This window comes from Pteronotus mesoamericanus, unplaced genomic scaffold (genome assembly GCF_021234165.1).
Source record: "Pteronotus mesoamericanus isolate MK-2021 breed Mesoamerican mustached bat unplaced genomic scaffold, CSHL_Meso_final scaffold_118, whole genome shotgun sequence".
NCBI classification, from domain to species: Eukaryota; Metazoa; Chordata; class Mammalia; order Chiroptera; family Mormoopidae; genus Pteronotus; species Pteronotus mesoamericanus.
In genome coordinates, this window is record NW_026555301.1 from 13,049,490 (window position 1) to 13,066,098 (window position 16,609).

The window sequence follows — 16,609 nt, forward strand, 5'->3', positions numbered from 1 at the left end:
TCAAATTGGAACCAAAACAGGAAAGCTTCCAGCACCCGGTAGAATCCTCTTATGTGGACATGTGAGTGGTTGTGTTATTCACGACTGCTCTGAGAGATCTGATGGGAGTACCTGACTTTGCAGAGAACCATCAGAGCAATCCTTTGCCATTAAAAGAACTTTACATCCTCTAAATTGGCCTATTAATATCTTTTTACGTTTTTGTGGCAACTATGCATGTTTTAAAAAGGTTTAATGAGATAGCATTTTCCCTTATTAAATATTCATTTATAACTGTTTTGAAAATCTACCTAATGTACATCAACAGTTCTCAATCAGAGGCAAAGCCGCCCCCCAGGGGACATGTGGCAATGTCTGGAGACATTTTTGGTTGTCACAAGGGTGGGGAAGGTAGGGGTTCCACTGATATCTAGTGGCCAGAGGCCAGGGATGGTGTTAAACATCCTACAAAGTACAAGACAGCACCCCCAAAAAAGAATTACTAGGTTCAAAATGTCAGTAGTGTCAAGGTTGAGAAATCCTGATCTACATTATAAGGACACAGAACAGTTTACTGAAACACTCCCCACTATTGAACATTGAGTTTCTTATACATAATGGCAAGATAAAAGTTTTCATAACCAAATTGTCATGTAGGCTTTTTGTTTTTCCCTTAGGATAAAATTTTAGAAATCAAATTACTAAGACTAAAAATATGCATTTTTAAAGGACTTTTGACACAAATTGCCAAACTGCTTTCCATAAAGCATATAACAATTCGCATTTCCACCAGCAGGGTATATAATAGGGCTCTTCTCACCACCCGCTCAAAAATGTAATGAATCAATTTCTGTAACTGTTTTATTTTTATTTTTGTGATGGGAGGACAAAATTGAGCCCCTGGCCCTAGTTCTCTTTTTCCTGAGTGTGGCCGAAAGAGGCCGTAACCTTTTTTGATGAACTTATAAAATATAAGAACTCTATCAGCTAAGTTAATAATAGTAAATAATTTGAATTTCAGGATTGTCACTGGTTCCGCTATCAGTCTGTTCATGCACTGAAAGTATGCCCTGGAATGACTGCTTCCCAAGGGCCCTGTTTCTAACAATGGCTACCTGAACCACAAGAGAAAGGCACAACAAAATTCATTTATCAATAAAATCTCCTAATACTTACTGTCTTCAGGGAGGTGGTCTGTTAGGATATAACTTGCATTTTTAATTTAGAGGACAAAGATATGATTGTGTTATAGTCTTTCTTTATTCACCCCATTCTTAATAAAGATGTTGCACAGAATGAAACTTACCACTTTTCCTTTAGAATTGTTTTGATCTCTAATATGGCTTTCTCAAAAAATGCAAATGCATATTGCTTGCACAGTGAGAGTCAGAGCCTGAGGAATTTATATCTGTGTTCCAACTGTATTTTGGGGAGGGCCTTTCTTTGCGCATGACTAACTGTTTTGACTTGGGAAATAGTGTTGCTTGGTTGAGAAAAAACTGCTGGAAAAAAATTACCTGGCTAAAAAAGCTCCACCTCAAATGGAAACAAGATAAAAGCATACAAACATATTAAATGTAAACACTTATATAATCGAATTTTCCTTTTCAAATGAAAAAGTATCATCTGACCTGAATAGAAGCTGGTAACTCATCCACCAGGATGAATAAAAAAAGGGGGGGCTGTAGGATTCTATTTTCCAGATCAGTTTACTTCAAGAATATGAAAGTCAGATTTTCTACTAATGAAATTTGTACATTTTTTTCAACAGATATTAAAGGCCTATATAATCTTTCCAGTTTTAGAATGCCTGGATCCTCCCTGTCCAGTGTGGTAAATCCTATAACTGTTTTCAGTTGGGAAGAATTTTAAGACTGACGATATTTCAAATTCGGATTTTAGCATGTGTGTATTCAAGTATCAATACTTCGGCCCCTTACTATCTCTGAATAAAAGCCAAAGTTCCTCAACCCATGCCTTAGTGGATTTTCTAAAATTTGTAAAAGAGGAATTCAAAAAGTACCTATATCAAAGAGTTGGGATAAAGATTACATGAGATGATATAGGGAAAGCATACAGCATGCCTGGTACTTACCCTAAAAAATAGTCATTACTATTTAAAAGAATTGATTTATCACTGGAAACTGGAAAAGATCCCAAGAAAAAGAGCTCTACAGCCAGAAAAGTTTCAATCCCATGCTGAGCTGTATGCTCTGAACCTTGCCAAACTACCTTAATTGTAACACCAGGTAGAGCACTGTTAAGAGTAGAAAATTTCTATCTATCCCGTATTCAAAAAGAAAAATTCTCTCTCTAAATTTATAGGCCCATTTGCCTCCTGGATACCCTTTCAAAATGCTATGACAGCTTTCTTCTAAAATCTGCAGGAGTTCTAAAAACTATCTGCCATGAATTTCAAACAGATTTTAGTATACTTCTCCTACTTTTTCTTTTCTGACATATTTTGTTGCTTGTCACTAAGAAAACAGTTTTTCAAACAATGGACATTTTGAGGTATTAAGCGATCTTAAATTAGTCTCTGATCCCAAAGTCAGGAATGATCACTGACCAAAATGCAAATCCTTTTCCTAAATGTTTCATATTATTGATTCTTTACAGCCTGCATCAAAATACTAACAACAAAAGTCTGTGCCTTGGCTGAGTAGCTCAGTTAGTTAAAGTCATCCACATACGCCAACTTTGTGGTTTTGATCCCCAGTCGGCGCACATACAAGAAACAACCAATGAAGGCATAAATAAGTGGAACAACAAATCTCTCTAAGTCTCTCTCAATCTCTCTCCCCCCACCCCTTTCTCTCTTCCCTTCTTCTCTCTTTAAAATCAATTAAAAAATCAGAGAACAGTAATTTGTGAGATCAAAGTGCAAACTTAAGTAAAACAAAAGAGGACTATGTGTTTAAAACAGAAGAGGACTATGTGTTAACTCCTTTTTATTTTCATTTACATTTTGATGCAATGGCATAAGTTGAAATGAACTGGAGGAATGCCCAAATGCTAAAATAAGCAATGTTTCTATTTGTGTAGCATATCACCAAAAACAAGAAAATCAACTGCTACCAAAAAGAACATTTTTTTTTTCAAATTTTAAAACGGACACTGATAAACTACTCCATTTAATAAATCATTCAATTTAGATACTTATGGTTACAATCTACAGCTAACTCATTCTAGTGGGCCTGTCAAGATGTAGAGCCTAATAATAACAACAATAATAATAATAAGTACAATTTATTGAGCTTTTAGAATGTATTAAGCACTGATCTAATTTCTTTATTGTACATTAATTCATTTAATCCCTACATTTACCCTGTGAGGAAAATGTTATTATTATTATCCCAATTATGTGAATAAGGTTATGGAACCAAAGAAGTACAGAAGATTTAAGTTTTGCTGTTAACATGTTTCAGGACAAAAAAAAATTATGTTTTCCTTCAAATTTAAAATGGATCTTAATGGAATAATTTTTCAAGATGAAAAATAGATTCAACATTCTTATCACTGAAAAATAAGTTAGCCACTATATACAAATATGTTTAATCAGTCATAGTTTAATGGAGAATGATATTTCTTTGGAGAAAAATTCAAGTTACTACACTTTTAAAATGAAGTGTCAATTCTGGGTCCTATGCATCTCTCAACCAAAGCACATGGATCTATATTTCTTCAGCAGAACATAATTCATAAAACATTTCTAATTTTTTGTCACTGTTATTCTTATTTTAGTCACACTGTTTAATGTCTTTATAACATAATCTAAATTTGGAAGTAGGCAAGAAGTGTTTGGGCATGCAAATAAATAAATGAATAAAAAATTAATTTTGTTTTATAAAATAAGAATTATTTTGAACCACATTTTGAACTCAGCATTTCTTAAGTTTTAATGAAACTGCTGATGTTTCATATTGCAAACTAGCAATACAGAAAGTCTTGCATTTTGTATTCACTTTATACAATATATGGCACAAAGATTTTTTTCAATCTTTTTTATTATGTTTTTTAAAATTTTTATTAAATTTATTGTGGTAACATTGGTTAACAAAATTATATAGTTTTCACATGTGTAATTCTATAATGCATCATCTGTATATTGTATTGTGTATTCACCACCCCAAGTCTCCTTTCACCACCATTTTATATTATTATGTTTTTAAATTGGCAGAAAAATAGTGAAGCATTATTCTGTGTAATCTTTAGGTTTTATAATTCAAGGTATCATATATGCAAATAACATTTTATTTAATGTATTACATTACAACATATAAAAATGATTATACATTATAACCAAGTGGGATTTATCCAAGGAATATTGGGTTGATTAAACATCCCAAAATCAATGAGTAAAATACACCCCACCAATAGAATAAAAGACAAAACCACATAATAATCTAATAGATGATGGAATTCAGGACACACTACCCAAAAATACGACACCTTAGCATACTGAATATTTTAAGCTGAAAGTATTTAAAAAAAATAGAAGAAGCAAGGTCACTCTGACCTTCCCCTACTCCTCTCCTGAAACAAGCCATAAAACTCTCAGTTGGAAAGGTGTTCTCCCTTATCTCCAAAGACAAAAGGACTCAGAGAAGAATCTAAACAAGCGAGGCTGACCAAGTTTCCTTCAGTTTACTACACTTACCTCACAGTTTTTAACCTATCATATTCCTCCATGACTTTCCACTCTTTATCTAACCTAGCATAAAAATACTCAGGTGTAATTGTTTCCTCAGTTCTTCATTCCCTAGTAAGGTTTGAGAATCATGAAAATGGTATATTAAATAAATTTGCATGTTTATCTTCTGTTAACCTGTCCTTGTCAATTTAATTTTCATCCCTAGCCAGGGACCCTAAGAGGGTTTAGGAAAAGTTTTTCCACCCCCACATATCCAGTTCTGTGGGTACAAGTTGTGTGCTTTTTCTTCTTAAAAAAAAGACATTTGCTAAAATCTTACACTTTCTCATGATAAACAAAACAAAATAATAACAACAAAAACACTCAACAACATAAGGAAAAAAGGGAATGTCCTTCTTGATAATCAGCATCTACAAATAATCCAAACCCACAGCTAACAACACACTTCATAATAAAAGACTGAAAGGTTTCCTCCTAAGATCAGGAACAAGAGAAGGATTATTTGTTCTTTCCACTTCTACTTATGATTGTACTAGTGATTCTAGCCATAGCAATTAGGCAAGAAAAAGAGTAAAAGACACCAGGATTAAAAAAATAGAAGGTAGGTTTACTGGACGCGATGCTGCCCAATTTATGAATCTCTGAATAAAGCCAATAATATATTTTTTAAAATATTTTATTTATTTATTTTTAGAGGATGGGGAAGAAAGATAGGGAGAGAAACATTGATTGGTTCCCTCCCACATGAACCCTGACGGCTGACTGAACCCTTAACCCAGGCATATGTGTGGATAGGGAATTGAACTGATGACCTTTTCTTTCTTCAGGATGCCATCCAAACAACTAAGCCATACTGCTCAAACATATTTGTGTGAGAAGCCATCATAAATAAACTCTTCTTTCTGTATATGGGGAGCCAGAAATGACCATTGAAAGATTCATCCTGCAGCAACAAATCAAGTGGTTTCACCAGAGGTGTTTCATAGCACCTGTTTTAAATATCAAGAACCTACTGAAAAGCAACTCTCCTTACCACAGAAACAAGTGATTTCAAGAGAACCTCTGCCAGTAACCCACCAGCTAGAGCATGGAAGGAACTGCCATACTGAGGCTTGCAAGGAGCTCCTTTGAACCCCTCTAGAACATTCCCCGGAATTAAAGCTCAAACCAGGGTGGGCAAGAAGGCAAAGGAATGAATGGAAGTCACACTGACCTCCTCCCAGGACCAATCTGGAGTACAACTAAATTGCGGAGAAATCACCTGGAACAAACAACTGAACTTTAGCAAGAGAGGAACCCTGTAACCTCAGACAGAGAACTCAGCTTTGGCACAACCTAACTGGTATGAAGTGCAGTAGAAACTTGAGAAGATACAGCACCAGAGCCCAAAAGGTACACAGGAAATAGCCAGTTGTGAAAAGCAGAAGGGTTGCTTTCTGCCAGAGACAGATGGCTAGAGACACAAAGAGCCTTTTAAAGGGCTAATACAATAAATTTTTATTTGCAGCCACTTATCCTGGACTCTGGCAAAGGTGGGGGCAGAGTGGGCTAGAGACGACTGAGGAATGGCTAGGGAAGGAGGCTTTGGGGAGAGAATTGAAGGCAAGATCCCAGTTCTGACTCGTCCCCGCATATGGCAGCAACCATTTTGCTCAGGCAGACCACTGCCCTGAGAGGCAGCAGCCTGAGAGGACACAATAACCCCACCCACAGTAGGGTCTCTGCCTCATCTTGCGGGGTCTGAGCCTGACTGCAGAGAGTAGAGTGACTAGATTAAAAACAGAAGGAAACAGCCACAGACAGTAGATTCCTGGAAGTCCTGATCACACTGCTGAAGGTCAGACAGGGTCAACATCTGACATCATCAGAGGCCAATCCAGAAAGAAAAAACAGTGGTTCCGACCATAGAAGTTCACACCACAAAGTCAGGAAATCAAGACAGATCAGTTTAAGGGCTGAGGCAAAGAAAGAAGAGTCCAAAAATAATGGGAAGGCAAAGAAACACCCCTTTAATCAAAGAAGAAGGAGGAATCCACAGAAAGAGAACTAAATGAAACAGAGGCTAGTAAACTATCAGATACTGAGTTCATAACAATGGTTCTAAGGAAGCACAATGAGTTCAGTGAACTCAGAGAGAATTACAAAAAACTACAGAAAAACTATGAGGAACTTAACTGCAAATCATATCAGCATGAAAAAAGGACATAGAAACTATCAATAAGAGGCAAGAGGAAATAAAGAATACAATTTCAGAATTGAAGAACACAATGGAAGGAATCAAAAGCAGAGTAGATGAAGCAAAGGATTGAATCAGTGAGTTGGAGGACAAGGTAGAAAAAAGCTCCCAGAAAAAGCAAGAAATGGCAAAAAGACTCAAAAAGAATGAAGAGGCCATTAGGGAAATGCAGGACAACCTGAAATGTAATAATATCCAGATAACAGGCATACCAGAAGGAGATGAAGAGGTACAAGGAATAGGGAACCAGTCTGAAAAAGTAATGATGGAAAATTTCCTTAATTAAAGGACAGAAAAAGACACAGAAGTCCAAGTGCACAGAGGGTCTAATGGAACCCAAGGAGTCCCACTCCAAGACACATCATAAAATGGCAAATATCAAAGACAAACAAAGAATCCTAAAGGCAGCAAGAAAGAAACATGTAGTGACATACAAGGGAACCACGATACAGCTAGCAGGTGACTTCTCAACAGAAACACTGCAAGAAGGGAGTGGCAAGAAACATTCCAAGTCATGAAAAGCAAAAGCCTGCAACCAAGACTGCTCTTTCCAGCACGGCTCTCAATTAAAATGGAAGGTGAAAGAGGGAGTTTCCCATACAAAAGCAAGCTAAAAGGATACACCTCCACCAAACCAGCTCTGTAAGATTTGCTAAAGGGATTGCTTTGAGAAGATGAAGAAAAAGACTGAGAAAGAGAGAAACTCAGGTAAAAAGGGAAAAAATGAGTAAGTGTCTATCAATAATCACTTTAAATGTAAATGGATTAAATGCTTCAATCAAAAGACATAGGGTAGCTGAATGGATAAGAAAGCACGACCCACACATATGCTGCTGACAAGATTTCCACCTGAGAACAAAGGACCTACACAGACAGAAAGTAAAGGGATAGAAAAAAAATATTCCAAGCAAATGGACAGGAAAAAAAGCAGGGGTAGCAATACTTATATCAGATATAATACATTTTAAAACAAAGGCCATAAAAAGAGACCCAGAAGGACACTTCACAATACTCAAAGGAAGAATCCATCAAGAAGACATAAACATTGTAAACCGATATGCGTCCAACATAGGAGCATCCATATATATAAGGAAAATCCTGGAGCACTTCAATAAACATATAGACAGCAACATACTGATAGTACGGGATTTTAACAACCCACTGTCAATAATGGATAGATCTTCCATACAAAACATCAACAAGGATGTTGTGGAACTGAACAACACATTATATCAAATGGATTTAGCTGTGACATATAGAACCTTTCATCCAAAAGAAGAAAAATATACATTCTTTTCAAATGTACAAGAAACATTTTCAAAGACAGACCACATGATAGGACACAAAACAAGCCTCAACAAATTCAGGAATATTCAAATCATACAAAGCATTTTATTGGACCACAATGGCTTGAACTAGAGATCAACCTCAAGGAACAAACTCGAAAACATTCAAACTCATGGAGACTGAAAAGCATGTTATTAAACAATGAATGGGCCAATAATGAGATCAAAAAAGAAATAAAAAATTTCTGGAAACAAATGAAAATGAACACACAACAGTCCAAAACCTATGGGACAGAGAGAAGGCAGCCCTGAGAGGGAAGTTCATAGCAATACAGGCCTACCTCAAAAAGATAGGAACATTTCAAATAAACAACCTAACCCTACATCTTCAAGAACTGGAGAAACAACAACAAAGCCCAGAGCAAGTAAAAGACAGGAAATAAGGTCAGAGCAGAATTGAATGACATAGAGATCAAAAGAACAATTCAAAGGATCAACAAATCCAGGAGCTGGTTCTTTGAAAAGATAAATAAAATCAACAAGCCTTTAAGACAAGTTATCAAAAAAAAAAAAAAAAAAAAAAGGCGGGGGGAGAGGGCCGAAATAAATAATATCAGAAATGAAAGAGGAGAAATTACAACTGATACCACAGAAATACAAAGGACTGTAAGAAATTACTATGAGCAATTATATGCCAAGAAATTTGAAAACCTTGATTAAAGGGACAAAGTTCTAGAAATACATAATCTTCCAACAATGAATGAAGAAAGAGAAAGCCTGAACAGACCAGTAACAGCTGGTGACATTGAAGCATTAATCTAAAAACTCCAGGCACACAAAAGCTCTGTACAGGATGGTTTCACAGGAGAATTTTACAAAACATTTAAGGAAGAGCTAACCCCTGTCCCTCTCAGAGTATTCCAAAAAAACCAAGAAGAGGAAAGACTCTCAAACTCTTTTTATGAGGCCAGCATCATCCTCATCCCAAAACCAGATAAAGACACAACCAAGAAAGAAAACTACAGGCCAATGTCTCTGATGAATATAGACACTAAAATCCTCAAAAAAAAAATATTGGCAAACCACATCCAGCAACACATTAAAAAGATCATCCACCATGATCAACTGGGATTCATACCAGGGATGCAAGGATGGTTCAATATTCACAAATTAATAAATGTAATACATCACATAAACAAAAAGAAAGACAAAAATCACTTGATCATATCAATAGAAGTGGAAAAAGCATTTGATAAGGTACACCATCCATTTATGATAAAAACAATCATCAAAGTGGGAGTAAAGCAGGTATACCTCAACATAATAAATGCCATATATGAAAAACCTACAGCCAATATCATACTCAATGGGCAAAAACTAAACGTCTTCCCACTAAGATCAGGAACAAGACAAGGTTGTCCGCTTTCACCACTTCTATTCAACATAGTATTGGAAGTCCTAGCCACAGCAATGAGACAAGAAAAAGAAATAAAAGGCATTCAAATTGAAAGGAGGAAGTAAAACTGTTATTGTTTGCAGATAACATTATAGTGTATGTAGAAAACACCATAGACTCTACCAAAAAAATACTCAACCTAACAAATGAATCTGGCAAAACAGTGGGATATAAAGTCAATATTCATAAGTCAAAGGCATTTTTATACACCAACAATGAAATATCAGAATCGGAAACCAGGAAAAAATCCCATTTACTATAGCAACAAGAAAAATGAAGTACATAGGAATAAACTTAACCAAGGAGGTAAAAGACCCATGTGCAAAAAACTATACAACTCTGAAGAAAGAAATTAAGGAAGACACAAATGAACAGAAATATATAATGTGTTCACAGATTGGAAGAATTAACATCATTAAAATGTCCATACTGTCCAAAGCAATTTGTAGACTCAATGCAATCCCTATTAAAATACCAATGACGCATTTCACAGGTGTAGAACAACCATTTCAAAAATTTATATGGAACCATAAAGGACCCCAAATAGCTGAAGCAATTTTGAGAAAGAAGAACAAAGTACAAGGGATCACAATATCTGACATCAAATTTTATTACAAGGCCACTGTAACTGAAACAGTCTGGTACTGGCATGAGAACAAACACATTGATCAATGGAACAGAATAGAGAGCCCAGAAATAAACCCATGATTCTATGATCAATTAATAGTCAACAAGGGGGGCAGAAACATAAAATGGAATAAAAATAGTCTCTTCAACAAATGGTTTTGGGAGAGCTGGACACCTACATGCAAAAAATTGAAATTCAACCACCAACTTACACCACACAGAAAAACAAACTCAAGATGGATAAAAGATTTAAATATAAGTTGTGACACCACTAAATTTCTAGAGAACATAGACAGGAAACTCTCAGATAGTCCATGCAGCAAGATTTTCACCACTATGTCCCCTACAGCAAGGGACATAAAGTAAAGAATAAACAAATGGACTTTGCCAAAATAAAAAGTTTCTGCCTGGCTCAAGAAAACATCAGCAAAATGAAAAGGAAACCAACCGTATGGGAAAATATATTTGCCAATGATATTTCAGACAAGGGTTTGGTTTCCAAAATATATAAAGAACTCACACCACTCCACTCCAGGAAGATAAACAATCCAACTAAAAAATAGACAAAGGACGTGAATAGACACTTTTCCAAGAAGGACATACACAGGGCCCTGAGACATATGAAAAGATGTTCAGCATCACTAGCCATCAGAGAAATACAAATTAAAACCACAATGAGATACCACCTCACACCGGTCAGAATGGCCATCATAAACAGATCAACAAACAACAGGTGCTGGGGAGGGTGTGGAGGAAAGGGAACCCTCATCTACTGTTGGTGGGAATGCAGACTGGTTCAGCCACTGTGGAAAACAGTGTGGAATTTCCTCAAAAATCTAAAAATGGAACTGCCTTTGACCCAGTGATTCCACTGCTAGGATTTTACCCTAAGAATCCCAAAACACCAGTTCAAAAGAACCTATGCACCTCAATGTTCATAGCAGCACAGTTTACAGTATCTAAGTGCTGGAAGCAACCTAAGAGCCCACCAGTAAATGAGTAGATCAAAAAACTGGTACATTTATAGAATGGAATACTATGCAAAAGAAAAGGAAGGAAGGGAGGGACGTAGGGAGGGAGGGAGATCATAGAGTATTTGTCTTTTTCTCATTGGCTCTTTTGGCTTAGCATAATAATCTCCAATTATGCATATATACATAGCTCATGGACACAGACAACAACGTGATAAAGGCCAGGGTGGTGGGGGCTAGGTGGAAGGTGACAAAAGGGATGAAATGGGGGAGATCTGTAATAGTGTCTATAGTAAAAAATAATTAAATAAATAAAGAGACCTTAAAGTATTTTATAAAATGTTCCTAGGTAATCCAATAATTCTATTCCTAAGTATACTAAAGAGAACTAAAAACAAATGTCACACAAAAGTCTGCATATAAATATTTGAAGCAGCACTATTTACAATAGCCAAAAGTTGGAAACAACATGAATGACAATTAAATCATAAATGAATAAATAAAAGGTGGTATATCATAAAATCGAATAAAGCCCAGCTTTAAGAAAGAATGAGGTATTGTTACACTCTATAGCATGGGTGAAACATGAAATGTTATGCTAAGTGAAAGAAGACAGACAAAGGGACCACATATGATATGACTGCACTTAAATGAAAGATGAAAACAGGAAGTAGATTGGTGGTTGCCTAGGGCTGGGGGTGGGGCCAGAGAAAATGGAGAATAACTGTTAATGGGTACAGGGTTTCTTTTTGGGTGATGAAAATGTTCTAAAATTGATTGTAGTTACACAATTCTGCAAATATACTAAAAAGCATTAAATAGATTACTTTAAATTGGTGAATTGTATGATACGTGAATTATATCTCAATAAACTTGTTAAAATGCTGAATGGCTTTTAAGACACAAAAATATATATCAGCACCACAAGGTAACAATAGAAATATCCATTTATTTATAGTTTATAACCTACTTAAAAATGGGGAACAGCATTATGAAGCTGATAAAATGCTTCCTCAGTTTCTCCTACTAGGATTATCAAACAAAATTCAAAGTATATTTTTACTGAGCACACCAAACACAAAAATTATCTATGTTCATTAGAAGTGGCCTTAAGCCAGACAGCTACTGTCTGCACAGTCATGTCTTCATTTCCAAGCCAATTCTGCATCTGATTGTCACTACACTAAAATCTATTTAATGAGCAAAATACTCATAAAAGAATAGCTACTTTTTAAAAAAATGTTGTAATGTTTACTCATGAACCTGTATGAATCCAAAGAGTTCTTAGACTGAAATAAATGAAGTTCAACAGTTTGTATCTTCTGAAAAGCAAAGTTTTGTATATGAAAAAAGGATTATTATTTATAAGTCTTGTAGGAAACCTCTTAAAATATTACTGTAAAGCATTCCATTTAATGGCCAAACTATTGCCTTCTTTAAAATCTTCATTTGCACGTTTTCCCCATGAACTTAGAGATTTGTATACAAAAACAAAAACAAAACGTAACTACAGAAGGGCTATCACCATTTAGGTAACTACAGAAGGGCTAAGACCATTTACAGCTTACCATTCATAGAAAGGCACCCAAACGGGGGAGATGACTTGGCAATAGAAGTTACCTGTCCCATATATTTTTTTCCCGCTGCAGAGCCTGGAACCCCAGGTGCTTTACCTGGGACCCTGATCCTAGGTGAAGCTCCTACAGCCCCCACCCTCTAGGTGGACACTGCTCCCTGACCCCCACCTGCTGGCTAGGACCTCACTTGTTCTTGGGAATTATGCAAGGATTTGTGGGGAGCTATGAGGTTACCACAAATGGTCTGCTGGGCAGCATGTCCTGTATCTGTGGCTCAGCCCATCACCAAGGACTGGTGCAAGTGCAAGACTGAATCAGACAGGAGATTACTATGCTATGCTACTATAAACCAGAGGTCCTTTGATAGGGTCAAATTCTACTATTAGCCTAGTTCCTGCAGGAGTGGGTGTTGAACAGGTCTAATGCCTGAGCCTGCAGAAAAATGCTCCTAGTAAACAGAGCCCTGTCCCAGAGTTCACTCAGGATTAACTGTTTTTGCATTGGTTATTGGTCCTCAGTGAGCAGACTGGCAGGTAGTCAGAGGGTCCTGGACAGTCAGGAAGAAAAGGGGATCTAAGAAGCTGCACTTCTGTCCATAAGCCTGTCCAGTTATGGTGTGTGTGTGTGGCAGCAAGTTGTGTGACTAACTCCATGAATATCTATATCCTTTATCATTAAATGAGCTTTATATTTTCAAATAAAATAAAATGAATAAAGCTTACAGTTCAAAATGCTATCATACCATACCTTTGTACATAGCCTCTTTTGCAATTCTGAGTCTCCTAATAGCAGTGTGCAAAGCCAATTAGGTATTAGCACCAGTATTCGCCAAAGGAGAGACCATAAACACCTTTATATGATCATAGGCAGCTGGGCTTGGAAGGAATGAAGAAAACTGCAGGAGACATATTTCAGGGGGGCTCTGATAAAAGGGCAAGCATTACATCTCTTTATATGACGGAAGGGAAAGATTCAAACACTATGGAGTGGGAGGGGCTACACTTAGGAGTTATTTTGTTGGCCAGCGGCCAGATGTAGAATGAACCCAGGATATACTGTAAGAAAGATTTGTGCAAACTTGGCCTTGACCACTGTATCTGCACCCAGGGCAGCAATAACATCTGCCTTGTGGCTAGATTTGCTCTGAGAAACAGGGAGCACTCAGCACGTAGTAGGCATTCAATATTACTGCCTTGGAATTTTACTTTTGGTAAGAGGTGAGTCAGAGGCAACATTTATGCACACTAGAAGACTTCATGTGTATTCTTTAAGCCTGAGGCTATTACTCCAAGGATTTGTCCAAGTTCCAACTCAGGTAATTATGAGCAACTAAATTTGCCCTGGTGTTTCAATTTGGTACAGCATTGTTCATTTTTCTACCTTTTTTAAAAAAAGCAGGGGGATTTGTCTTAAACTCACTGGTCTTGCTGACACAAGAAAAGGCAAATGCAATGTGCTACAAAAGTAATGCCTGCCATAGTGACTAACAAGATGATTGCTTCACTTGAGCTTCAGTGTTGTAACCAGGTAACGGTCTCAGAGAGAGCCAAAACCGCTCTGGATGGAATCAAATGACTATCATGACACCCACATTAGATGACAACCACACAGGGCTTCTCTGTAACTAGTACAAGGAGTAATCACATGATCTAGTCAATCCATGCAATAAAAGCAGTGTTTATATTTCTAATACCGTTTAGATATTATATTTCTTTTGTGATTTTGGGTTGGACCATCATCAGAGATGAATGAACTAGTCAGTTTCTCTTTAATGCCAGGGACCCTAAAAATAAAGCAAGTCAAAGATTTAAAGCAGGTCAAAGATTTAAAGTCTGACAATATCAATTTTGGGCAAGGATACTAGGAAAATAAAGCTTCCATTCATTGCTGGTGGGACTATAACTGGCTCATACACTTTTCATAGAAATTTTACAGCATCTAGTAAAACTGTAACTGTTTCTACCCTACATCCCAGCATTCTGCTTTTAAGAACATACCGTGCTCTCTCACACACGGCATCGAGAGATGCACACATGGATGTTCACTGCAGCAATGTTTGCCATGAAGAAAATCTGGGGGGAACTAAATGTAGAAGAGTAAAAATATAAAATGTAGTATATTCATTTGATAGAATATCATAGATTGACCTAAAAAATGTAATTCCAAATGGAGGAAAGAGAATATAGAATACTTTGTACAGTTGCATACCATTTATTAGAATTTACAAAAGGTAAACAGGATTTTCTTTCCTTTTATGAATACATAGTGATTATGAGAAACACAGTGTGAATGCATGCATGCATACACATGCACACATGCAGCTTTCTGGTTGCTCAGCTCTCAAACCTTTTTCCTATGATTGGGAAATTCCCCCCTCTCTACTCCTTGAAAATCTTAGGCATGGCTCCCATGATAGAAGCTATAAAAGCCATAGCTTCCTTTTCTATAACACCATATGGCTAGCAGGAGAATGAGTTCATGATTTAGCTCGTCCACTCTGACAATCTCACTCAGGGTTTTGTGCCAAAGACTGAGGGTGCAAAGGCATAGAAACAGCAACAGGAGTTCAGGCAGGTAGCAAGGGTCACTCTCCAAGGGTCAGAGAGCCAAAAGAGCAGGCTGCAGCACCCTGTCCTTGTGGGGGACTATCTGGCATAACAGTCACTGTGGTTGTACCTCCCTTCAGTTCTTGCCCATTATCTGAGTGTAGATCTCCAATGTTCCCAGTGATGTATTTTCCATCCAATTCCCTGTCAATACAAGCTTTTCTGCTAAAATCAGCTACATCTGTTTCTGCTGCTTGCTGACTAGAAACCTTCCAGATGGAGAGGGGCAGCAGCAAGCTCACCACTGTGGTAGCCCCTGGGGACGTGAGGGAGTAATGGGACTGGCAAGCTGCAATATTTTATTGATTTAAGGACAGAGGTCAGGTGCAAATATGACAAACTATTAATAGTTGTTCGTTCATACAGGGTTGTAAAAACAACAGTGTATGGTATCATTCACTGGAGTTTTCTAAAAAAGAACTAATTTATAAAAGATGAAGAGCAGTCCATTTTGGGGGTTCCCAGGTGGTTTAGATAGATTTATTATATTCACCAGATCCCAGGCCTGTTTGGGGATATATTGTTTGAAACTGTACAAGAATCATACTAGAATTAGGACAAAAATGCACAGATTCTCAATGTTTAACTTGTGCTGCTATTGAAAAGGGAAATCCAAAAATCTTTGCGAGGATGTTTGAGCATACCAAAGTTTTCTAGTAGCCTGAATTCCTGATTTTCATTTTAAAGACGCTGATATACATTTGAGGACAATACATATAGAATATACATTTTTGGATTTCTGGGCTGGCAAAGCAAAACCTAGAAACTTGTCAGGGAACTCTCTCAGCAGGACAACTGCTCCCCAGGTTTTTATGCCTTCTCTTCATCTGTAATGTAAGTATCCCCCCAACAATGTACCAGAATGTTTAAAAGTTGAGACAACTTACTACATGGATGTCCTAACACCTTCACTTCATCAATAGCAAGGTAGCCTTGATGTCCAGAAGTTATTACTTCAAAAATCACCTGTAAAATTAACAAAAAATTTATATTATTCTCTCATTTTGTCAAACTTTTACCAAACATCTCCTATAGAGAGATAGGTAGTTTCACTCATTCATTCATTCATGTTCATGACAAACATTAAAGGAGCATCTAATATCTTCCAGACAATGTTCTAGGTTCTAAGATTACCAAGATAAATAAGACCCACACCCAGTTTTCAGGGAGGTTAATGTGAATGGGTGGGTCAGATAGCCCCCTATCTCAAAAAAACT

General features: G+C 36.9%; 1 protein-coding gene across 2 annotated transcripts in view; it reads right to left on the minus strand.

Moving 5' to 3' along the window:
- Nucleotides 1-16,609, minus strand: part of PTPRM (protein tyrosine phosphatase receptor type M) — an 820,882-nt gene that overhangs the window by 464,868 nt on the left and 339,405 nt on the right. For both annotated transcript variants that reach the window (XM_054587385.1, XM_054587386.1), the window contains exon 4: nt 16,280-16,358. In XM_054587385.1, the coding sequence (XP_054443360.1) occupies nt 16,280-16,358 (79 nt within the window). The remainder of the gene's footprint in view (nt 1-16,279; nt 16,359-16,609) is intronic.